Raw genomic sequence first — 24,521 nt, forward strand, 5'->3', positions numbered from 1 at the left:
ACTTCATAAGCACAATACAGATGCCTTCAATGTGCAACTCCAGATCTACCTCTGTCCTCTTACAAAATGAAGGTCTGAGTGTAAAGGAGTGAGGGTACCACATTAGCAGTATTAAAAGATCAAATAAATCTACTCAGATTTTTTTGCATTAAAAAGGCAAGATATTTAAAACACTAGCTTTAAAAGACCATTTATTTATTAATCTTAAATATTTACAACTCATGGGTTAAAATATTTATCAATTGATTTCCAGTAAATTGGCTGTTTTCTGGGATTTTTGTTCATCGGATATCTTTACCACTTTTATTTCTGAGGGAAGAGAATTCCAGGTCATCTTTCTAACCCTTTATAGTCTGTTCTCCAGACGTTCTGAACCAGTCACCCGGCTACCTTAATAAATATCAACGGCAGCCTCATTAACAGGCTGGAAACAGTTGCCTGTTTCTGTAAGAAAGGTCCCACCAACGTTTTAGCCACTGCCACACAACAGCTCCTAAATAATCTATTGTGCAAAGCACATTCCAATACTAATAATGACAGAGTGACATCAAATGCATACCAATAGCATTTCGATGTAAAACTAGAAATTCATTAACAGTGACTCAAGAATGAAGACTGACTGTTCTCTTCAAGAAACCCAATGATGGGAAACATGGAGGCACAGGAAGGATTCATGAACACATCAAGGAAAAGTGATATTTCCACTTAACCAACCAACAAAAACCCCTCTGGGCTAAATAGTGCCTTCGTACATGACTATTGTTAGATACCCAAATAAAACATCTTTAAAGCTTTAAGAAAATTACTATAAATTATTCTATAACTTATGTTTTGCATGGGTTTAAAATGTTCGTAATGCGATAATTTAATTTTACATGAAGACATAAAAAAATAAATATTGCCATGCACATATTGTTATTTTTTTAAAAACACCCACAAATAAATAACCTGAAATGTTGTCTAGAGAACTGGTTCCTGCATACCTATTGATTATGGGGGGCTCAAGCAAGTCTATTTTATTAATATGGTATCCTTAGGAGTTCCCATTGTGGCTCAGTGGAAATGAACCCGACTAGTATCTATGAGAATGTGGGTTTGATCCCTGGCCCTGCTCAGCGGGTTAAAGATCTGGCATGGCTGGGAGCTGTGGTGTAAGGTGGCAGCAGTAGCTCTGATTCGACTCCTAGTCTGGGAACTTCCATATGCTGCGCTTTAGGCCCTTTAAAAAAAAAAAAAAAGGGAACATCCTCAAACTTGAAGCTTCACAACAAGCCTATTATAATGCCCTTTCATGATCAGAATGTAATGCTAAGGGAAAGAAAACAATACAAGCTGAAACTGGAGTGCAAACACCTTTGCTGCTGTAGGTTTTAATGGAAAAAGTCTGTGAGCTAATCGGGTTCCTTCCCACAGACGTGTTGCAAACATGGAAAGTGAAGTCAGAGAAGCTGGGAGCCCTGCCTCAGTCGACTTCTTATTCCATTTCAGTCTCCTGAAACATCCCTGGTTAATAAGACTCTTAGCAAAACACAGACAAGCATTTCTAACAGTCCCTCAAGATTCCTCATTAAAGCTGAAGTCACACACTAGAGACAGGTGGTCTGAAGGGTAGTTGAAGGATGGCAGCCGGTTGGGTCCGATCTGCTCCTCCGTGAGCAGATCCAGGGCCGAGCGCACGCTGAGTGCCTGCCGGGAGTACCAGATGTAATCCAGGGTGTGGCGGCACTCGCCCGAGGTCCGGATCTTCCAGGTCGTGTATGGGGGCTCTGACTGCCCGTCGGCACTCAGCAGCTTGTAGGCACTGCTCAGGTTGAGGCTGGAGGAAGCAAAGTGTTTGTAGACCTCCTCTGTTGGCTCTGCGTTGAAGTCCCCACAGATAATGAGGGGGATCTTGGCTCCCTGGGTGATGTTCTGCAGGTTCTGGAGAAGGTCACAGCCTTGAGCCGATCGGAATCGCTCCCAGCCAGTGCGTGCCTTCAGGTGGGTGACCGCGATGCAGAACTGCCGGCGGGATGCCCTGCACTCCAGAGTCTGGGCGATGGCCACCTGATTGGTTTTCAGCGTCATGGCCGTCAGCCTGATGTTGGCACTGTTGACTAGCTTGAATCGGTTCTGGAGGAAAAACAAGGCACAGCCATCGGGTCCATTGTTATGTTCGACGTCTAGACAAGGTGACCAGGGCTTGGGGAAAAAGGTGCCTTGATAGCCCAGTCTACTGAGGAGGGGGTGGAAGGTGTCGAAGTAGTGGTCCACCTCTTGGAGGCACAGTATATCGGGCTGGTAGGCTAGGATCTCTTCCAGGATGAGACATTTCCTTTCTTCCCACTTGAGTGCTTCCAGAGGGCACTGTACGAAGTTGTCTTTGCCTTCCCCAAGCGCTGAAATAAAAAAGCCAATCAGCTGTCAGCTACAAGAACCACGGCTCCTAAGAACCTGGGAATCTCTGCAGGTTTGAGGCTACCCAAGAGCTTCAGAGTGCTCCCCCTGCTGCAGACGCCTGCGGTGATCCTTCTCTATCACGCACCAGCCCACCAAACTGGGTAATTCATGTCTTACCCTCCAGGTGAAGCAAGCCCCTGATGCTTTCATATTAAAACCATTTCTTATTACTATGTCTAGGACCTGAGATCCTCCATTTTAGTCTTTTTCTTCTCGTTAAGATTTTTATTTTTTCTATTATAATTGATTTACCATGTTCCGTCACATTTTAGTCTTAAACAGTGTTTTCTCTGCACTCCCAGAGATGTTAACTATGCCAGATGAAATACATACACTTAACTCTATATAATGATTTCAACACTGACTATGGTAATGCATACTAAGCCTCTTCAGACACCACTCAGAGTAAATGACACCTGTTTTAAATGGGCAGCTTTTCCTACTTGTGGATGAACACCTGAGAAAAAAAGAAAAACATCAAAGACTGGAAAGGCAGGGAGTATGCCCTTCTTTTCCAGAAAAGAGGAAAAAATGGTAACCCTGTTTTTTTCTTAACATTTCAACTGCTACGTGATCGGCAATAATACAGAAAGTTGACTGACACATCTGTTTGACTTCAGCAGACCCAGGAAAGGAGTCCTTCCTACCACAACAAAGTGTTATCTTGGAGTTCCTGTTGTGGCTCAGCCGGTTAAGAATCTGACTAGTATCCAAGAGGATGAGGGTTTGACCCCTGGCCTCGCTCAGTGGGTTAAGGATCTGGCACTGCTGGGAGCTGTGGTGTAGGTTGAAGATGTGCATCAGGTCCAGTGTTACTGTGCCTATGGTGCAGGCTGGCAGCTGTAGCTCTGATTTGACCCCTAACCTGGGAACTTCCCTATACCGGAGGTGTGGCTATAAAAAGACAAGGGAAAAAAAAAAAAAAAAGACAGAAATAAAGAAAAGAAAAAGTAATATCTTAGAGCAGAGAGGAGTGAAGAAACACCTCTGGCCTCAAATTATAAAGAGGTGTCTGGATGCGAATCTGGCCACAAGCAAGCGTGCCCAGATGCACCCTAACCCTCACACAGCTCCCATCCCCTGCAGAAAGTTCTATGTCAACCAATCAGCAGACTCTGGTTCCCCCTGACAAATCTCTTAGTGCTCTGGACTGAAAGCTGGGGACAACAGAGAGGCTAATAAAAGTCCTTTTTTTTAAGTCTGGATGTGCTGGGAAGCAGAGAGACGTTCACTGAACTTGAAGAGCCTGCAAATGTGGAAGGTACGGAAGACATTCGAGTTGCTGGATTTATTAGTGAAAACCCGATGACTCCCTTTCCTACCCACCCTGTGGGAGCTCCCCATGCTGCTCTAGTCCCCCCCCCCTCACCCCACCCACGCCTCGTCCCTCCACGGATGGCTTCGTTCGGGATCCGGGTACAAACATGGCGGGCATACCTTGGGCAAGGATGTTCCACTGCATGACCCTAATAGGTGGGTGGCTGCTGGGGCCATCTGCCCTCAGATCCACAAAATCCCTCTGGAAGCGGGGAGGCCGAGTGTGCAGGACAGCCCTGCATTCCTCAAGGAGCTCTTTAGGGTCGATGGGCTCCAGATGTTCTGTGTCGGGTGTCACCAAGTACTCTGGGTGCTGGGCAGCAGCGCTGCTGTTGAGCGTCTTGGCGAGCGCACTATAGAGCCTGCTCGTGCCGTTGCCCATGGGATACACTACGGGAAAGGAAAGCACAGTTACACATGCCTCTCCTCCTCCCCCCTTCTTCCATTCTCCCATAGCTTAACTGGAAGGTAGCACAGTTATTGTCCACAGAAGGCAAGAGCTCAATTCAGGGCAATGCTGCCATGTTCACGATTCACAGGATGGATTAAGGGAGGACTTTCCAGGTTCTAGCTTTTCCACTAGGACAGGTACTTGAAAAATGGCTGTTGAATAACTTGATCTTCATGGATTTGTCTTTATATTTTATAAACCCAGTCTTATGAAAGCACGGCTAGCTACACAAAATACAGATTCCTTTCTAAATTGTTGTTGTTGCCTTTTTAGGGCCGCAGGTGCAGTATATGGAAGTTCCCAGGCAAGGGTAGAATCGGAGCTATAGCTGCTAGCCTATACCACAGCTCATGCAACGAGGGATCCGATCCGAGCCGAGTCTACGACCTACACCACAGCTCACAGCAATGCCAGATCCTTAACCACTGAGCGAGGCTAGGGATCAAACCTGCATCCTCATGGATACTACTCAGGTTCGTTACCACTGAGGCACGATGGGAACCCCCCCCAAATTTTAATAGAACTTGAAGTCCAGTTTGTAAAGAGCCAGATGTTAGAAACCCCAGTTAGTCCTAAAGAGGTTAGGTTAGCACAGGCTGTTGCTCTAGCCATGCCAGGGACCCAGATCCCTTTGCTATGTATGGGAAGAGCACACCCCATTTCTCCTCATCTAAATGGATTAAAATGCTCTAAGGAGAACAGAGCAAAACCTTCATCGAATGAGCAAGAGGGGAGCTGTAATTGTCACTTCACTTGTAAGCAGTTGATCGCTTTTTAAAAGGTCAACCACGTTTCTCTTCATACAGTGTAAATTAGGGGCAGATTGGGCTTGGAACAACCATCAAGATTCTGTGCATGATGCATCCTGGAATGGAGGAATCTGAGTTTCCCGTCCAAATCCTTGCCCTCCCTTTCAAGACACAAAGTTCTCTTCATAAAACATATTATTTGGCAGGCTGATGGCATCTGAAACCAGCAGTCAATCCAATTCACTGCAGCAAGTCACAAAAGCAAATTCAAATGTTCACCACCAAGTGTCCTTAAACATCAAGAGCAACAAGCATGCAGGCATTCTCTCCATCGTGCCCTTGCATCAACTCAAAGTAGTGCCCCCCCCCACAACAAGAGAACTAGATGAAGGCAAAGAAACGCACACCCAGTCCTCCCAACATACATTTCTGTGTCCGTGCAACTGCAAGCAAGCCTGTTCTTCTCACAAACACACATGCAGGAACATGTGCACACACCTGTTTCGAACTGATTTGAACATGTTAAATTTAAAAAAATAATTTGCTTGCCTATCTGAGTATGTAGGTCCAAAGAAATCTTCTTGGCTGGCAATACAACTTTGAAAATCTTTCTTCTGTAATTCTAGTTTAAAAAAAAAAAAAAAAAAAAAAAAAGGGCAGTGAAAATCCTACAGTTTTCTCAAGTGTGGTTTCCAGATCAGTAGTATCAGCATCGCCCAAATGGAAGGGCACCATGGGGCATTTCAAGTGTGAGACTAACAGCAATATTTGACGTCTGTCAGGCTCAGGCAAACTACCAGCCTAATGCATTTCAGCTTCAAAAGGACTGCTCTACATTCTTTTAATGACATCATATCTTTGCCAAGCTTTAGTTCTGTAGTGGTAGTTGTGGTAAAAAGCAAGGATTACACAGAATAAATGTGAAAAAGAAGGTAACAGTGTCCCACAGGAGTCAAAAGTTTGAGGCATTATGTGAAGCCTAAACCACACTTCCTTCTAAAACTTAGAAAAACCTTCACATAAAGTGAATGAGGAAGAGAATAACATCTGTTCAGACAACGAAACCATGCCAAAAAGACATGCCTGGAGAGCCAAGTGCAACTGTATCCTATGTAAAGTGAGCTAAAGGTCACTAAGAAAGTGGCAGAATAGCCTAAATTAGAATTGGAAAACTAAGAAATAAGGCAACAAAAAGAATCGGTAAAAAAATATTAACAAAGAAACGAGGGGATGTTCCCATTGTGGCTCAGTGGTAGTGAACCTGAGTATTAGTATCCATGAGGTTGCGGGTTTGATCCCTGGCCTGGCTCAATGGGTTAAGGACCCGGCACGCTGTGAGCTATGGTGTAGGTCGCAGACGTGGCTTGGATCTGGCGTTGCTGTGGTTGTGGTGAAGGCCAGCAGCTGCAGCTCCAATTTGATCCCTAGCCCAGGAACTTCTATATGCTGCAGATGTGGTCCTAAAAAAAAAAAGAGAGAGAGAGAGGATAAAGCATTTGAGAAATAGTGGCAAATATTATATGCACCTCCCCCCCCTTTTTTTTTGCTTTTTGGGGCTGCATCCATGGCATATGCAAGTTCCCAAGCTAGGGGTCGAATCAGAGCTTCGGCTGCCCGCCTACACCACAGCCACAGCCACATGGGATCTGAGCAGTATCTGTGACCTACAACACAGCTCACGGCAATGCCAGGTCCCTAACCCACTGAGAGAGGCCAGAGATTGAACCCGCATCCTCATGGATCCTGGCTGGGTTCGTTAACCACTGCGACACAAAGGGAACTCCTAAATGCCCATTTTAAGCAAAGATCCAACATAGAGATAATGGGATTTCTTGCAGCAGGAAAACCAAGGCAAGCACATGGAACAAATACTAAAAACTATAAATCAAGAGAACTTAGGAGCACAGAGTTTCAATCTGCAGGATGGATTAAATTCTGGAGGTCTGATGCAGAGCAGGGTGACTTTTCAATAATTCGGTATTGAATACTTGAAGTCTTTTACACGGGTAGATCCTGTGTGGTCTCACCCCCTACCCAACACACACAGTAACTATGTGAGTGACAGATGTGTCAATTAGCTTGACTGAAGTAATACCAATGTATCAAATATCAACACATTGTGTAGTACACTGTAAATACATATGATTTTTATTTGTTAATTATATCTCAATAAAGCTGGAAAAATAAAGTGGTCTAAGGGAAAATAAGGTAAAACATGTATCACAGACATACTCAAACATCAATACATAAAGGTCTGCCTTACCTTTGTTATTCTAAAGAAAAGAGGAGAGGAAAAAAACCCTTAAAACCACATACTGAAAACATCACATACCTGAGAATATCAACCTAGAATGACCAATACCAACTGGAAGGTAAAGAAAAAGAAAAAAATCCCACCGTTCCCATCATGGCTCAGTGGTTAACGAATCCGACTAGGAACCATGAGGTGTCAGGTTCAATCCCTGGCCTTGCTCAGTGGGTTAAGGATCTGGCATTGCTATGAGCTGTGGTGTAGGTTGCAGACGCGGCTCGGATCTGACTTGGCTGTGGCTGTGGTGTAGGCCAGAGGCTACAGCTCTGATTTGACCCCTAACCTAGGAAGCTCCATCCGTCATAGGTGCTGCCCTAAAAAGGAGGAAAAAAAAAAAAAAAAAAAAAAGAAAAAAGAAAAAAAAGAATCCAACTGCAGCAGCTCAGGTGGCTATGAAAGTGCAGTTCAATCCCCAGCCCAGCAGAGTGGGTTACAGGATCTGGCATTGCTGCAACTTCAGCCATTCTTAAAAAAAAAAAAAAAATCTACACACAATAAATGCTGGAGAGGGTGGGAGAAAAGGAAACCCTCCTACACTGCTGGTGGGAATGTAAACTGGTACAACCAACACAGAGGACAGCACAGAGGTTCCTTAAAGAAACTAAATATTAGAACTACCATATGATCCAGCAAACCCACTCTTGGGAACATATCAGGAGAAAACCATGATTCAAAAAGACAGTGCACCCCAATGTTCACAGCAACACTACTCACAATAGCTACGAAATAAAAGCAACCGAAACGTCCATCAACAGAGGAATGGATTAAGAAGGTGTGGTACATATATACAATGGAATATTACTCAGCCATAAAAAAGAACAAAATAATGCCATTTGCAGCAACACAGACCTACAGATTTGTCATACTAAGTAAGTGAGATGGACAAATACCACCAGGTCACTAATATGTGGTTATCTAATCAAAAATGACACAAAACAGCAACAGACTCAAAGATTTTTTTTTTCTTTCTATAGCCACACCTGTGGCATCTGGAAGTTCTCAGGCTTGGGTGTGAATCAGAGCTGCAGCTGCCAGCTACACTACGTCCATAGCAACACTGGGTATGGAGCCACATCTGCAACCCACACTGCAGCCTGCAACACTGGATCCTTAACCTGCTGCACCACATGGGAACTCTCTAAGGAGTTTTGTTTTGGTGGGGGCAGACTGGGAGGTCTTGATACTTTGTCAATCAATCCCCAGCAGATATGGCATTTCTACAGCAACAATTTTAAGGTAAAACTATCATTATGTGTGTGATGCTGTGTGAATATACATATAAATGCACATGAATGAATATTTATATACTTCTATGTAGAACATGATAGATATTTAGCCAATAAGTATAAAAGCTGAAACGACAAATACATTCTACATTCAGAACTTAGTGCACACACATGGAATCTGTAAATACTATTTTCTAGGATCTTCTATTTCAGGTTTTTTTTTTTTCCTTTTTTAGGACTGCACTGGTCCCAAATGGAAGTTCCCAGGCTAGGGGTCGAATTGCAGCTGGAGCTGCTGGCCTACACCACAGCCATAGCAACACAGGATCCTTAACCCACTGAGGCCAAGAATTGAACCGGGGCCCTCACAGAGATTATGTTGCGTTCTTAACCCATTAAGCCACAATGAGAACTCCCCAATTCGTGTGTGTGTGTGTGTGTGTGTGTGTGTGTGTATAGATGTATATATATGAGAAACTAAATCACTTTGCTATATACTTGAAACATTGTAAATCAACTACACTTCAATTAAAAACAAAAACAAAAACAACTATCCAGAATTCCCTGGTGGTGCAAGAAGTTAAGAATCCAGCACTGCCACTGCTGTGGTGTGGGTTCCATCTCTGGCCTTGGAACTTCTGCATGCTGTGAGTGCAGCCAAAAAAACAAACAAAACAAAACCACGATATGGAAGATCTGCATAACCCAGTTAACCAACATTTATTTCACAAATGACCAATACAAAGTTCACTGACATGGTATCAGATTCCAAGTTGCAAAAAACTATTAAAATAGAAGCTACCACAAAGAATATTAACTACAGTCATCTTAAAAGGCTATTAAGATGCTTTTTCTCCTGACTACATTATCTGTGAGAGACTGGATTTATTTTAACCAAAAGAATATATCACAACAGATTGAATGGAGAAGCAGCTATGAGAATACAGCTGTCTCTTATTAAGCCAGACCTTAAGAGAATTCCAAAAATGTCAAACAATGCTACTCTTCACTAATTTCTTTTTTGTTTTAGAAGACAGTTATTTTTCCACATACAAAAAAAAGATCCTTACTTTGATCATTTGTTAAAATCCTTAACACTGCCTTTATTATTAGATTTAATGACTTGATAAACATTGAAAAATGTTCTCATGTTTTACTAACTTGATATACATATCATATTAAATAAAATTCTGTGGAGCCCTCCACAGGGTTTTTCGGTTTTTTTTTTTTTTTTTTTTTTTTTTTTTTAAGAATGAAAAGGTGTCCAGAGAATAAAAAGTGGGAATGTCTCCTTGAATTCAACTGTCCTCTAAGTGTGGACATCCTGTTTCAGCAGACAAACAAAGCAACTCCTTAGGAAAAAACAGAGCTAAAAAAGGTGAAATGAACTAACAGAAAGTAGACATGTCTATAATTCATTTAACCACAGTTTGTCTCAAACTGACAGGGTACCTGATCCTGATCACAAAAGGTGGGAGGTCACCGCTCTCTACTGTCCCCAGGCTGCTCCAGGGACCAGCACACTACCTCCACATCACAGACAAGCTTCCCTCATCGCTACCCTTGGACTTCTCATTCCAGACTGAGCTTTTCTACACCTCAGAAATACCCTTCTCACCAGGTCAGCTTATGGAATCAAATCAGAAGGGATCTGAGGAAGTCCCATTCGTTTCTTCCTGTCTTCAGTTGTTTGTTTGTTTTTGTTTTCATCTTTTTAGGGCCACACCCTCAGCATATGGAAGTACCCAGGCTAGGGGGTGAACTGGAGCTGTAGCTGCTGGTCTACACAACAGTCACAGCAATGCAGGATCTGAGCCATGTCTGTAACCTACAGCAGAGCTCATGGCAACGCCGGACCCTTAACCCATTGAAAGAGGCCAGGGATCGAACCTGCGTCCTCATGGATGCTAGTCAGATTCGTTTCTGCTGAGCCACAACAGGAACTCCAGTTCTTCTTTTCTGCCTCTAGTCCTAAAGCATATGAGCTTTATATTTAGTTCCAAAACCTTCTGGTAACAGACAGCAAGTCAAAAAAAGTGCAAAACCTTGAGCTAGAGAGTAATAATTAAAAGTGGACATGATGAAGAATTCACGTGCTATTTTGTGCTTCTAACACCGTACCAAAGCTCAGATCTGCCTAAAAACTCCAAGGTAGCAGGGCAGTTATTTAAATTTGAGAACAAAGCAGGGCTGGTGCGTGTGGGGTACCCTTCTGTCCCTCCCCCACAAAGGATGGTGCAGTGACAGCTGAATGTTTCCTATGTACCACTCACAGTTCTGCTCGCTTTGACTATGGTATCCTCAAGCCTCACCATAATCCTAGATTGTATTGTATGCCTTTTACAAGGTGGGAGTAACTTAGTAACAATTCCTGTGGTCTCACCTGTTTTTAAAAAGCCTCTTTCTTTTTTAGAATATCAACCATTAAAAAAACATTCTTTTGGAGTTTCCACGGTGGCGCAACAGGATTGGTGGCATCTGGGGAGCGCTGGGACATGGGTTGCATCCCAGCCTGGGCCCAGTGCGGTTAAGGATCCAGAGTGTTGCCACAGCTGCAGCTTGGGCTGCGACTGTGGCTGGGATCTGATCCCTGGCCTGGGAGTTCCATATGCCATGGGGCGGCCAAAAAAACCAAACCAAACCAAACCAAACAAACAAAAAACCCCCATTCTTTTCTCATATAAATACATGATTCCGAGGTTGCTTGCCTTCCTGCTGTAGTTTTATGCCTTAACAGGGGTTGTCATTCAGAGCTTGAAAATGACTGTTCAGAACAGCACCGTGGGGAGGAAGCCACTTTGCTGGGGCAGAGGTAGTACACACAATTCATTCAGGTGGTAGGTAGCTAAAATACTAGAAGTATCTTCTACTCAAGTTTTATTTGGCACTCATACTGGCTTCTAGGTCCAATGTGACATGTGTTTGCAGGTTATTTTTTTTATTTGACCCCACATTACATTCGGTTTTTGCCCCAAATTCATCCCCCCCAACCACTTCAGAAAAGAAAGTATCAGCCATCATTCTCAATGTAATACACATGACATAACACACACAGGCAAAAAGATGACAACGGTGTTGCCATGTAGCTGCACCCTTCCATCACAGACCTCGATGCTTCATTCCATGATGATGATGATACATACATACCTCACTGCTACTTTATAGGAATAACTCTTTTTATCCTTATAATAGCCTTTAAAGATTTGCTGGAGAATTCAGATTATTTGGATTCCAGAAATACATTAGTGGTATGTCACCCCTTACCTTCCTAATAAATAAAGCAAATGTGAGCTAATCACTAAAATATAGAATACAGAGAGTTCCCATTGTGGTTCAGTGGAAACAAACCCAACTAGTATCCATGAGGATGCGGGTTTGATCTCTGGCCCAGCTCAGTGGGTTAAGAATCTGGCGTTGCTGTGGCTGTGGTGTAGGCCGGCAGCTATAGCTCAGATTCGACCCCTAGCTTGGAAACTTCCATATGCTGCGAGTGCAGCTCAAAAAAAAAAAAAAAAAAACCCATACACACATAGATATAATATATATAGAATATATTTACTCCCTCTCTCTATATGTATAGAATACATTTTATATACATATAGAGAATAGATTCACTCCTTTTTTTTTTTTCTTTTTTGGCCACACCCATGGCATACGGAAGTTCCTGGGCCAGGGATCAAATCTGAGCCAGAGCTGCAACAACAGTGGATCCTTAACCCACTGTGCCAGGCAGGGGAGCAAACCTGTGCCTCCACAGAGACAAGCTGGATCATTAAGCCCTTGTGCTACAGCAGGAACTTTTTTTTTTTTTAAAAAAGCTGTGGTGTGCAGTGGCTTGATGTGGGGAATCTCAGTTCCCAGACCACAGACTGAACCTTGGCCGCAGTGGTGAAAGAGCTCTAACCACTAGACCACTAGGGAACTCCCAAGTATATGTTTACTTTTTATACTACCGATTGCTACACACTTCTCAAGAAATTGGCAGACCACAGTATAAGTTCCTAAGAGTGCCAACCATTAGAGGGAATGATGGGGGACAGTTTAATGAAACATCTTCAATCAACAGTTAGAATGAGAATCCTCACCATGCGCCCCAGACTGCCTGGGCTAACCAGTCCACACAGTCCTAACAGCACCTCAAAAATCACCACAGAAAGACCCCTCCACATAATGTTTTTCTAGTTATCCACAAATGCGTAATTCTAGAGTTTGCTCAAACCAGCCTATTAATAATTTCTCCCACCTTTAGTCTGAGTTTAGTCTCTTGAAATAATGGCTTGGCCAAAATGCTGATTAAAAAGCAGAAACTAAACGAAAGTCAGGATTATCTGGATACACACCTGAGAAGCTGCTGGAGCCGAGAAACTTGGGCCCAAGGAAACCTCCAAGAGTAAAAGTACGCAGAACTGTAAAGGACAGACGTCACAGGAAGCCATCATTGAAACAGCAAGCTTATGCTGCCACCTACTGGCCATGTGCTGAACCACATCAAAGTTCAGACATCTAATTTAGCAGCTCATTTTCATTAGGCTCTTTAGAGCAGGTTCCTGAGTAAACGTTGCCACCTTCAAAATATTCACAAGATAACCATCCACCTAAAATAGCTTGGGTATTGGATATGGGTGATATTTACTGAAGATATAAAGATTCATAGCCCCCACACCTGACAGCTTCAAGGAGCAAGCCTCAGTGGCTCCCTTCTCTTACACCTGACCTGCTTCCTGACTTAAACCACCCTGGATATCTGAACCATAATCCTTGTCCCTAAGTTCCTAGCGAATAAGGACTAGATCCATCTCATTTACCGCTTCCCCCAGGACTCAGCCCAGTGCTTCTGAAACGTTGATGGAAGAAAGGATGGCAAGTGACAGCAGCAAAGTGTCAAGGACCCTGTCAAACACTGGCAGGGGAACTGCCCTGGGTTGGGAAAGCACTTTATGGTATACTGTGCACTTTTACTTGCTGAAACCTGTTATCCTCTTAGGAACTCCTTGGCTATTTTATAGATGATGCTCAATGGGACAAGTCACTATTACCTTTCTGGAATTTTGTGAGGCTGTAATTAGGGTCCTTTCTGTGTTGTTTTGTACTCATCTGCTAGAAAACCAAAACTCAACTGCACAGCATGACTCCTGCAGGTCTGCCTTCAATTTTTGTGTGGCAGTATGGATTTGTAGGACATTAACTCCTGGCCCCAGAGACTGGATTCTAAGTGCCAGTTTAGGAAAATGCTATTTTCTGGTGAGGGTCAAATATTTCAGTCAGTGATCAGTCTTCAAATATCTATTATTGGAGTTCCCGTCGTGGCGCAGTGGTTAACTAGGAACCATGAGGTTGTGGGTTCGGCCCCTGCCCTTGCTCAGTGGGTTAACGATCCGGCGTTGCCATGAGCTGTGGTGTAGGTTGCAGACGTGGCTCGGATCCCGCATTGCTGTGGCTCTGGTGTAGGCTGGTGGCTATGGCTCCGATTAGACCCCTAGCCTGGGAATCTCCATATGCCGAGGGAGTGGCCCAAGAAATAGCAAAAAGACAAAAAAAAAAAATCTCTATTATTGAGCACCACTGACTAACGTTGACAGGCATGCCTGGAGTCCTTAGCAGTTGAGCATGTTAGCATGTGAAGGGATAAGGGCTAAAGCTTCAACTTTTCTCAGTGAGATCTGGCTACAATTCTGGAGGCAAAATGGCCTTAAACACATGGACTAGGCTCTGGTTTCAAATCCCATCTCCTCTTTTTACTTATCGGATACCTCTCTGTGCCTCAGTCTCTTTCTTTGAGGATCACTTTGGGTTACTGTGTACTTCCTTGGGTTACTGTGAAGAATGAGTTAAACTAAATATCTAGCACATCCTAAGTGGAGAAATGCTAGGCATTTTGCTACACTTAGCAAAGCTCACTCTCTGAGTTTAAAGAGACGCTATTAACCTTGGGAGCCCAGCCTGGGCCCTACTACTTGAATGTATTTTCATTATTCTTCCCAATAATCCAGCAAAATGGGTATGTGCTTGCCATTTTATAGATACTAACATTAAGTGACTGAATGCACAGGTTTCTCAGGATTGCACAACTCGCAAAGGGACTGGCTCTGCAGGCCCAAGCTGTCTGCACCTTGGACTGTGGCTCATAGGCGTCTGAGTGCTGATCCGGAGTCAGGACAACTGCGTGGAGGTGAGCCAGGGGCACGCACATGCCCGGGGAATGAGCAGAGGGCAAGTTCCACCTCCTCCCTTGCCATCCATCGAGGCACACACGTTGGCACAGCACAAAGTGTACAAGGCTGAGTAAGGACCCACCCCGCCCTACTGGAGAGATCAAGTGAAGGTCATGCCTCTCAACCTAACGTGTCTAAAAATATAAGCTCCTAGACACAGCAGGACAACCCAACGACCTTTCTCTGCTAGGCAGCAGTCACGGACAAGAATGCCAGGACATGGATGCCAGACCAGCAGGTCAGACTCCTCTAGAACATATGGTAAGGAAAAAGAAATCCCTCCACCATGAAAGCTTAGGTTAACCTGTTAAAATTGGTGCTCCGTTTTCAGTTGGCTGGCCAAGCATTTCCATAAGCTGGGCTTTTCCAGCATAACGCTCTGAAGTAAAAACTTTTTTTTTTTTGTCTTTCTGCCTTTTTCTAAGGCCGCACCCGCAGCATATGGAGGTTCCCAGGCTAGGGGTCCAATCGGAGCCATAGCCGCCGGCCTACGCCAGAGCCAACAGCAACGTGGGATCCAAGCCACATCTGCAACCTACACCACAGCTCACAGCAATGCCGGATCCCCAACCCGCTGAGCAAGGGCAGGGATCAAACCCGCAACCTCATGGTTCCTAGTCGATTCGTTAACCACTGAGCCATGACGGGGAACTCCTCTGAAATAAAACTGAAAAGGCGGAGAAGTGGAAAGAATCTGGTGGGATGGCAGCTCTCCACTAAGATGGTGTTACTGCCTGATGCTCATTATAAACATTTCTGGGACACTCAAGGGGGTTCGGGTTTACAGCTGCGGATGGAAAATAGGGAGCAAACAGGAACTTCTGCTGACAGTACAGAATTCTCTCTAGATCAGGGGCCCAAACTATAGCCCTTAAGCCGCATCTGGCCAGTGTCCTGTATTTGTGATCTTTCACATTTTCGAAGGGTTGAAAAGATTTAATATTTCATGATGTGAAAAATCGTGATGTGAAATTCAAATTCCAATGTCCGTAAATAAGGTTTATGTATTGTCTATGGCTGCTTCCACACTTCAGCAGCAGGGCTGAAGAGCTGCAACAGAGATTTTTGGGCTATTAAGCCTAAATACCTACTAGCTGGCTCTTTACTGAAAAAGTCTGCAGACCCCTGCTCTAGATTACATTGAAGTGAATCGTACAGTCTGTCTATACATATTTCACAAAACCAATGAAAGATTCAGTCCTTTAAAATAGGGAAAAACAATTTTCATATATAAATTTCCATAGATTTGCTTTAATAGTTATGGCATATGTAGGAAAAGATCATCTTTATAAGTCTGAAGTGAAAACTGTCAGTGGTTTTGTTTTTGTTTTTTGTTTTTTTCTCTTTTTATGGTCGCACCTGCAGCACATGGAAGTTCCTGGGCTAGAGGTCGAATGAGAGCTGCAGCTGTGATCTACATCACAGTTCACGGCAACACAGAATCCCAGCCACATCTGTGACCCAAGCCACAGCTTGCGGCAATACCATATCCTTAACCCACTAAATGAGGCCAGGAACCAAACCCACATCCTCATGAACACTATGCTGCCTTCTTAACCTCTAGAGTCACAACAGGAATTCCTATCATGGTTTTTAAATCTTTAGTCCAGGAGTTCCTTTGTGGTGCAGTAGGAATGAATCTGACTAGGAACCATGAGGTTGTGGGTTCCATCCCTGGCCTTGCTCAGTGGGTTAAGGATCTGGTGTTGCAGTGAGCTATAGTGTAGGTTGCAGATGTGGCTCAGATCCTGTGTGGCTGTGGTGTACGGCAGCGGCTGTAGCTCTGATTTGACCCCTCGCCTGGGAACATCCATGTGTCGCAGGCGCGGCCCTAAAAAGAAAAAAACAAACAAAAAACCCCCAAAACTTTAGTCCAATTATTTTTCTTTTTCGCCATACCTACAACATGCAGAAGTTTCTGGGCAAGGGATCAAACCAGTGGTACAGATGTAACTAGAGCCCCAGCTGTGACAATGCCAGATTCTTAACCCACTGAACCCTGTGGGAACATCCAAAGATTCATTTTTTTAAAATGGGAATTGACACGTTGCCTATAATCAGCAGATCATCAGACATGAAACAGAGCAGATTATTACTCTTGCCTTCCTAAGAGCTTTTGGGAGTAAAGTTCATGTATTCAGATTTTTTAGGACTGAAACAACAATGTAGTACAACAAGAAAAGATGCCACCAAGAGACCAAAAACTTGCAAAAATTCCAGGAAGACAGAGACAGAATTAACAGAGAACTCAGAATGGAGGAAGATGCAGTCCAAGCTACCTAAGGTAAATTCAACATGATTCTTCCCGGAGTTCCCGTCGTGGCTTAGTGAATCCGACCAGGAACCATGAGGTTGCAGGTTCGATCCCTGGCCTTGCTCAGTGGGTTAAGGATCTGGCGTTGCCGTGAGCTGTGGTGTAGGTTACAGATGTGACTCAGATCCTGCGTTGCTGTGGCTCTGGTGTAGGCCGGCGGCTACAGCTCTGATTGGACCCCTAGCCTAGGAACCTCCATATGACGTGGGAGCGGCCCTTGAAAAGGCGAAAAGGCAAAAAGACAAAAAAAAAAAAAAAAAAAATCTTCCCAAGCGAGCTGAGTCCACAAAGGGCAGGAGAGGCAGAGGGGAGATTGTCAGGGTAATTCTTTCAAGAATGGCACTGAGACAGCTCCTTCCTCTCTCACACAGAAATGGCCCAAGGTGGCTTCTGGCAGCTTCAGAAGTGGGACATGCCCTGAAGGGCTCCCAAGGGTGATGGGGAGGGAAGGAGAGCAGACGGGAGCTAATGATGGACCTCAGGGGAGCCAAGCCTCAGAGAACACAGATGAGAGCTGCCCAGTATGGCACCTCCAGGGCATGCAAACTGCTCTCCCCTGGAGGCACAGCCTGAGGGAGAAGCATCCATATGTATCTATACAGACTTACAGCTACAAGAGAATATGGACACAATAAGAATAGGCTTCTATTTAAAAAAAAAAAAAAAAAAGAGCGGACAAACAGAAAATGTCCAGAAACTATAAATGACTTCAAAACAGACAGGTTCAAGCATTCCTGCTGCGGCAGCTCAGTCACTGCAGTGGGGCGGGTTTGATCCCTGGCCCAGTGCAGTGGATTAAAGGATCCAGCTGAGCAGCTGTGGCTCAGATTTAAGTTCTTGGTCCAGGAACTTCCATATGCCAGGGGTGCAACCATAAAAAAAAAAGAAAAAGAAAAAAAGACATGTTCAGAAAAATCTCACCAAATAAAGAGATAAAGATTTTTTAAAAAGAGGACTCACAGAGGATGGATCCATATGGCCAACAATCTGTCTAATGGGAGTTTAGTAACATGAGAACAGGAGATACAGTGGATAAAATCATCCAAGAAACAGAAATTCTTCCTGTGCTCAAGAATGCTTTTGTCCTCAGACTGGGCTCACCTGACGCTGAGTCTTTTACCCTGATAGAACTTTTGAACATCAAGGATAAACAATACTTCTAGAGATAATCAATACTCACAGAGACATTTAGGTTCCGAGGAAAAATATTTTTATTCATGGGCCACCTGTGTTCTGTAACTTTTAAAAAATTATTTAACAAGCTGTCATGAAAATCTTCCAACCACCTGAAAGGGAAATCAAGTCTAGAACACATCTCAGCAAATCTATTTGGCCCAGAAAATGGGAAAAGATGAACATGTTCCTTCATCAGGTCCCTCAGGGGTGGTTAGCATCCACGAAAGCAAAACATAAAGGAATCAGGAAATTATCATATCCAAGGTGTCACCAGAACATGCAAAGCAACTTCCTCATACCCTGTACTGGATGATGTACTGAGTCACAAGCCATTTGCAGACTGGCGAAGGACCCCCGCCCCAGGTGCTGGACTCAGAGCTGGGGCTGGGATGGGAAAGGGAGGAGGAGGCGACGGGATGCAGAGACCAAAGCACAGCCAGGGCTCCCTCCTGCCCAGAGTCTGGCTCCAGGTAACTCTGGACCAGAGATACTACTCCAATTCTTAAGAGGGAATAAAGGCGGTTTTTAAATCTTTCTGCACAATCCCTCATAATAATCCAGCAGCCATCTGACTTCCGGGGGCACTGGTAAGAAACTTCTAGCAGGCTTCCAACCATTTGGTAAAACAGGTCTCACTGGCTGTCCGCCCAGGCGACACGTCAGAGCCAACAGCTGCTCAGGGCCCACTCGCAGAAACTAAAATTCAGATCTGAGTGGGGCACAGGCATTCTTTTGATAGTACCCGGAGAAAAAAAGTAGTCACCCCTCAGTGGCTTGGTCCCAGGACCCCCCCAGATACCAAAATCCAGAGATGCTCAGGCCCCTTATGTGCCCATCTGCATATGGGAGTCGGGGCAGGGGACGACATTTCACAGGGACATGCAAACCCGACAGGAATAATTTTCTTCAGCCCTCGTTCCCCTGGGCATGCCTGCCCACATCCCTGACACCGAATTCAGGGTAACTCACGTATGTTTCAGGTGCCGCTTCCAGACCATGTGGAGACAAGATTTTTGCTTCGTAGCTAAGATCTCTGCTTGAGGTCTTGCTCCTTCCAGTGGGAAGGCTGCTTTCCCCGATCCGAAGAATAGCAATCCCCGATATTTTAGTTGCTTTCCATTAGAGTTCAAGCAGGTTAACTACGGAGCCAAAGACCCACGCACGTGCCCTTGAATTTCTAAGTATTCATGTGTGATAACCATTCAAGTGGTTATCATGATCCTATAAATCCTGATTAGAATCACTCCTAACAGTAAATATACCTGCGGAGTCTCCCTTCCTCCGCCTTCCAAGAACCAGGCTGAACCTGTCTCACCTCTCTTTTAGCAAACATCACAGGAACCTACATGGTGTATTTACCCACCGACCCCCTCTCGACTGTACAGCTCCACAGACCCTCTCCTGTTACAATGTCAGTGTCAAGTTCTTTCTCACTGAACCTTCACAAATATACCAATTCTTTCCTTTTCTTGAAGTGTGCTTCCATTCAGGTAAAAGTTGGTTCTTCCTCTGGAATCTCCTGAATTTGTCTTGGGCCCCAAGCTCAACGATCTTAACTCTTCCAGAATTTGGCCTTTAACGTGTACTATGTTTGGTAAAACTTGTGCATCAATCAGTCTCAATTTACCTTATGTTTTTTTCTAGTAAAGTCCAGCAAGCAAAGTTAAATGACTTGCAAATGTCCCGAGTGTGTTGAATGTGATTCTGGAGCCATGGTTATTAATTCAAAAGCCCCCAATAACTCACTATTATTTAAACTCCTGCCTGTGCTACAGGAAAATGATACCTTAGTTCTTCCACAGAGAAAGCAATGTATTTCTGTAGAAGCTTGATAATTACAAGCTTTTCCATTTCTTCTCTCTCACAAGCAGCTTACTCACATCGTTAAGGGACATACTAAATAAAGCTGCCTCCTCAAACATGCTGGTATTTGCTTTTTAAATTGCACCAGGAAGAAAAGCAACATGTCCCACTGGTGGAGAACAGTAATTCAGCCAACTCTTCATTATCTGAGGAGGAGGAATGTGGGGGACACAGCATTTAGAAACCCACAGAGGACGCCAGACTGCACTTCATCTAGTACAGTAACTGTGGCAACTGCTGCTTCTTTACCCAGGCTGCTGCCTGCCATGAGAAAAGGTAGCAAAACACTGCTAGGTCTCCTTTAAATTCTAATAACCTGAAGTTCCTATTGTGGCTCAGCCGGTTAAGAACCCAACTAGTATCCATGAGGGTGTGGGCTCGATCCCTGGCCTCGTTCAGTGTGTTCAGGATCTGGTGTTGCTGTGAGCTGTGGTGTAGGCCAGCAGCTGCAGCTCCAATTCAACTCAGCCTGGAAACTTCCATATGCTGCAGGTGCAGCCCTTAAAAAAAAGGAGAGAAAAAAATTCTAATAAGCTAGCATTTGATGATTGTACTCATCTGTCCAGTGACCTCTGATGGCCAAGGGGCATAAGTTAGGAAGGAACTGATTATCAAATGGGGTCAAATGTTGGGATCACTTACCCCAACCCCAAAAACACGCTGGAGGGGAGAGTAGCTTCCAGCTCCCTCAAGCCTTCTCTAGCCAGATGTCTAAACTTTGGGCCATTTATGAGTAATCTGCTTTCAGAGTTCCCAAGTGGCTCAGTGGGTTAAGGATCTAGTGTTGTCACTGCAGTGGCTCTGGTCACTCCTGTAATGAGGGTTCGATCCCTAGCCTGGGAACTTCCACATGCTGTGGTTGCAGCTGGTGGGGGCAGTGGAGGGCGGGGGTGAGGGGGAAGAGAGTAATTTGCTTTTTGTTTTGGGGTGGTTTTTTTTTTTGGCGTTTTAGGGCCTCACCCTCGGCATATGGAAGTTCCCAGGCTAGGGATCAAATCAGAACTGTAGCCACTGGCCTACACTATCACAACCACAGCAATGTGGGATCCAAGCCACATGTGCAACCTACACCACAGCTCACGACAATGCCAGATCACGGACCCACTGAGTGAGGGCACGGATCAAACCCACATCCTCATGGATTCTAGTCAGATTTGTTTCTGCTGCACCATGAAGGGAACTCCCAGAGAGTAATCTGTTTTTGATTACTGTTGTCATTTTGTTCAGCAATGTGGAATCTGGGGCCCACCAATAACTGATTCTGTTTAATAAGTCCGCAGTAGGATCCATGAATCTGCACCTATTTTAAAAGCACCTAATGCTGGTTCCGAGGATCTCTGGGAAACGTTTTGCAAGGAACCTCTTCTTTCATCCTGCCATATTCCTGCCTCAGGCCTTCCACTTTGCTCCTGGCTCTTCCCAAGCAAAATGTTTTAACTCTTTCAATCCTACCTATGCTTCAAGGTCCAGCTCAAATGCCAACCACTTTCTGAAGCCTAAAGATCACCAGTGCAGAGGGACTTCCCGCTCTCCAGCACCCTCATGCCATTTGCAAACCTTTAATTGTAAGAGAATAAAAAGTACCTTATTTCATTAAACAGTCATGTCTTTGTGCAAAGCTCATCTCTCTTACTGGGCACTAAATTCCTCAGAGGCAGGCGAAACCTCACATTCTTTTACCCTCCTATATAATAAAGCACCTACAGAATGAGACTTTCTTTTTTTAGCTCTTGAGGGCGGCAACTGTAGTATATGGATGATACCGAGGTTGGGGGTCGAATCAGAGCTGCAACTGTGGCCTACACCACAGCCACAACAATGCTAGATCCAAGCCATGTCTGCAACCTACACCACAGCTCAGGGCAATGCCGGATCTTTAACCCACTGTGCAAGGCCAGGGATTGAATCTGCATCCTCAAGGATTCGTTACCACTAGTTGGGTTTGTTACCGCTGAGCCACAACATGAGACATTTTGTAAAGACTTTTTTTTTTTGGTCTTTTCTAGGGCTGCTCTCCCAGCATATGTAGGTTCCAGGCTAGGGGTCTAATTGGAGCTGTAGCTGCCGGTCTACGCCAGAGCCACAGCAACACGGGATCCGAGCTGCCTCTGCAACCTACACCACAGCTCATGGCAACGCCGGATCCTTAACCCACTGAGCAAGGCCAGGGATCGAACCCGCAACCCCACGGTTCCTAGTTGGATTCGTTAACCACTGAGCCACAACGGGAACTCCTTGTCAAGACTTTTTGAGTGATCAAGCGATGAGCATATAAATCGCATTCATGAATTCCTTCCAACAAGTTGCTAAAGCGAAAACTGAATGAATCCAGAAAATTGCCTAGCTCTTATAGTAGTAATTATCTACAATAATGTCTTTCAATTTCTTTATTTGTAATACCACGGGATATCAGAGAACTTCTAGAAAGTTCATTAAACACCTGCGTCAAAAGCCCAAGATCCCAAATGTTGTGACCTTTCTTCCCCAGCTAACAGCACAGCTATCTGTCTGTATTACACAAACTATCTGTAGTCCCAGAATGAACCTACTGACTAACTCTGCCTCTGAAGGACTCAGAGAGAATTTAAGGTAAGAGGTTAAGATATGAGATATGATCCAGGAGACACCAACTGGTTTTCTTTAATTTCTCCCACCTCCAACCTAACAATGTTCCTCTTGAAGATTCCCAGCAAGAAAAAAACACCAGCAGTTATTAGGTGGTATCCATTCTAACAGTAATTTCACAATGTGCCAAATTCCTATAGAACCGGGAAAGAAGATCTCAGTGACTGTCAAGTGCATCTCTTTACACTTTTTTCGGTGTGATAAAATTGCCAGGTTTGAAACAGAAGCTTTATTCCTAAAAGTATGAGTAATCTGTATGTAAATTGTGGCCGCCCTAATGAGTCCTCAGGCTGAAACCAAGGTGGCAAAATAGGGGAAGTCCAGAGCACGTGACACGGAAAACTGACTCTCTGAAAACGGATGGCATCACCTTTACACGATCTTAACCCAGGTATACAGGACGCAAAATGACATAAATATTAAGAGTGGAAGTCTCCGAACAATTTTCAAATAAATGTAAAAAGAGTCAATGCGCAAGTGATTCTTTTGTAACATAGTTAGCATGACATTTAAAAAAATTCAGAGCATCTAAGTCGTACAGGCCATATGATCCAATGAGTGTTTTTTCTTTTGCATAAAATGTTTCATCACGATTAGAAGTAAAACCAACAGAAATCATCTGCGGCCTCGGAAGGGGGAAGCTTAACCTAGGTCAAGAGCGAGAAATACTGAAAGCGCGGCATGCGACGATAAACGGGAAGCTACCACCGGGTTCCAGCTCTTACCGGACGTGCAAGCCCCAGGCCAGGGAAGGCGAGGGCAGAGGGGCAAAGAGTAGCGGAGACCGCGGCTCAGCGAGAGGAGGACACGCTTCCCCGTCGGACCCCACCGCCCGGCAGCCCCCGGCTTCTCATTCATTCCGCGCGGTCTCCAGGTGGCGGCCGCGCGTTGGCCGCCGCCGCGTTCTCCGCCCGGAACCACCGTGCACTCACCTGTTCGGGACGACGACCTCGCGGCGCCCTGGGCCGCAGAGACCGCCGCCAGGAGCCGGGGGGATGCGGGCCTGGGGCCGGCGGCGGGCGGGGGCGAGCGGCGGCGCGGCGGCGGGCCGGGCGGGCGGCGCAGGCCGGGCGCGTCCCTCTGCAGCAGGGCGGAGCAGAGCCGCCGCGGGCTCTGAAACATGCCGGGCGCCGCTGCCACAACCGCCGCGGCTCCTCGCGCGCCCACAGATCCTCGGGGCCCGGCCGAGCCGAGCCGACTCTCGGGTCAGTCCAAGCAGAGATGCCCCGGCTCCTTCTCGCGCAACCGCGGCTCGGCGGAAAGTCCTGGACCTCGAGCCGGAGACGGAGAGGTGGCAGCAGCTGCTACGAGGCGGAGCCGCTGTCTGCCGCGGGCCGGCGAGAGCTGGAGGATAACCGGCCAGAGCCGCGAGCTGACAAAGTGGGCGCTACCAAGCGGGACCGGCAGAGGGGGATCCGCGGGACCGGAGCCCAGAGCGACCAGGGTGGGACTCCCAGAACCGGTGTGATATTGCTTCGACAGGAAGAAGAGCTTAAGGTGTTTATTGGATGGAGGCCGTGGGAGGCCCAAAGTAACAAGTGATTCTTTGGTGCGATTTTAAAGAAATGTATCTCCCCTTCCGCTGGCTGTAGTAGAAACGCCCACAGGCTGGGAGTCCCGAGACCTTTCCAAGGCTCTGGCCCTGGGGACACGTGTGTGTCCGAGTGGAAGGTAGCATTTGTGTGTACGTGTGAGAGTACATGTGAATCCGGCAAAGGGCGTATGCCTCCGGCCCTTTCGGGAGGATATACTGCGTTAAACGAAATTAAGCATGATAGGACCCGGAGTGTGTGCGAGGGCGGTGCTAAGACAACATCCCTCTCCTCAAGGATGTGATA

General features: G+C 45.4%; 1 protein-coding gene across 3 annotated transcripts; it reads right to left on the bottom strand.

The window, feature by feature from the left end:
- On the bottom strand, positions 174–23,994 carry NOCT (nocturnin). 3 transcript variants are annotated; one of them, XM_021101585.1, is made up of 4 exons: positions 12,834–13,847; positions 5,506–5,578; positions 3,877–4,146; positions 174–2,378 (listed from the first exon to the last, which is right to left on the bottom strand). In XM_021101585.1, exons 1-4 carry the CDS (start codon positions 12,966–12,968, stop codon positions 1,555–1,557), a joined length of 1,302 nt encoding a protein of 433 aa, XP_020957244.1. In that variant the 5' UTR covers positions 12,969–13,847; the 3' UTR covers positions 174–1,554. The 3 variants fall into 3 exon arrangements, with proteins under 3 accessions (XP_020957244.1, XP_003129235.1, XP_020957245.1); XM_003129187.4 differs by lacking the exons at positions 5,506–5,578; positions 12,834–13,847 and adding an exon at positions 23,616–23,994; XM_021101586.1 differs by lacking the exon at positions 5,506–5,578 and having other exon boundaries at positions 175–2,378; positions 12,834–13,843.

The sequence above is a fragment of the Sus scrofa genome, chromosome 8, assembly GCF_000003025.6.
Source record: "Sus scrofa isolate TJ Tabasco breed Duroc chromosome 8, Sscrofa11.1, whole genome shotgun sequence".
Taxonomy (NCBI): domain Eukaryota; kingdom Metazoa; phylum Chordata; class Mammalia; order Artiodactyla; family Suidae; genus Sus; species Sus scrofa.

Excerpts from the sequence above, each read along its gene's own strand:
- NOCT (XM_021101585.1), bottom strand. The coding sequence starts at position 12,968 with ATGGCCAGTAGGTGGCAGCATAAGCTTGCTGTTTCAATGATGGCTTCC. Across the intron at positions 4,147-5,505 it reads GGACCTACATACTCAGATAG|TGTATCCCATGGGCAACGGC; the intron begins GCAAGCAAATTA and ends CCTTTCCCGTAG. Across the intron at positions 2,379-3,876 it reads GTGGAACATCCTTGCCCAAG|CGCTTGGGGAAGGCAAAGAC; the intron begins GTATGCCCGCCA and ends TTTTTATTTCAG.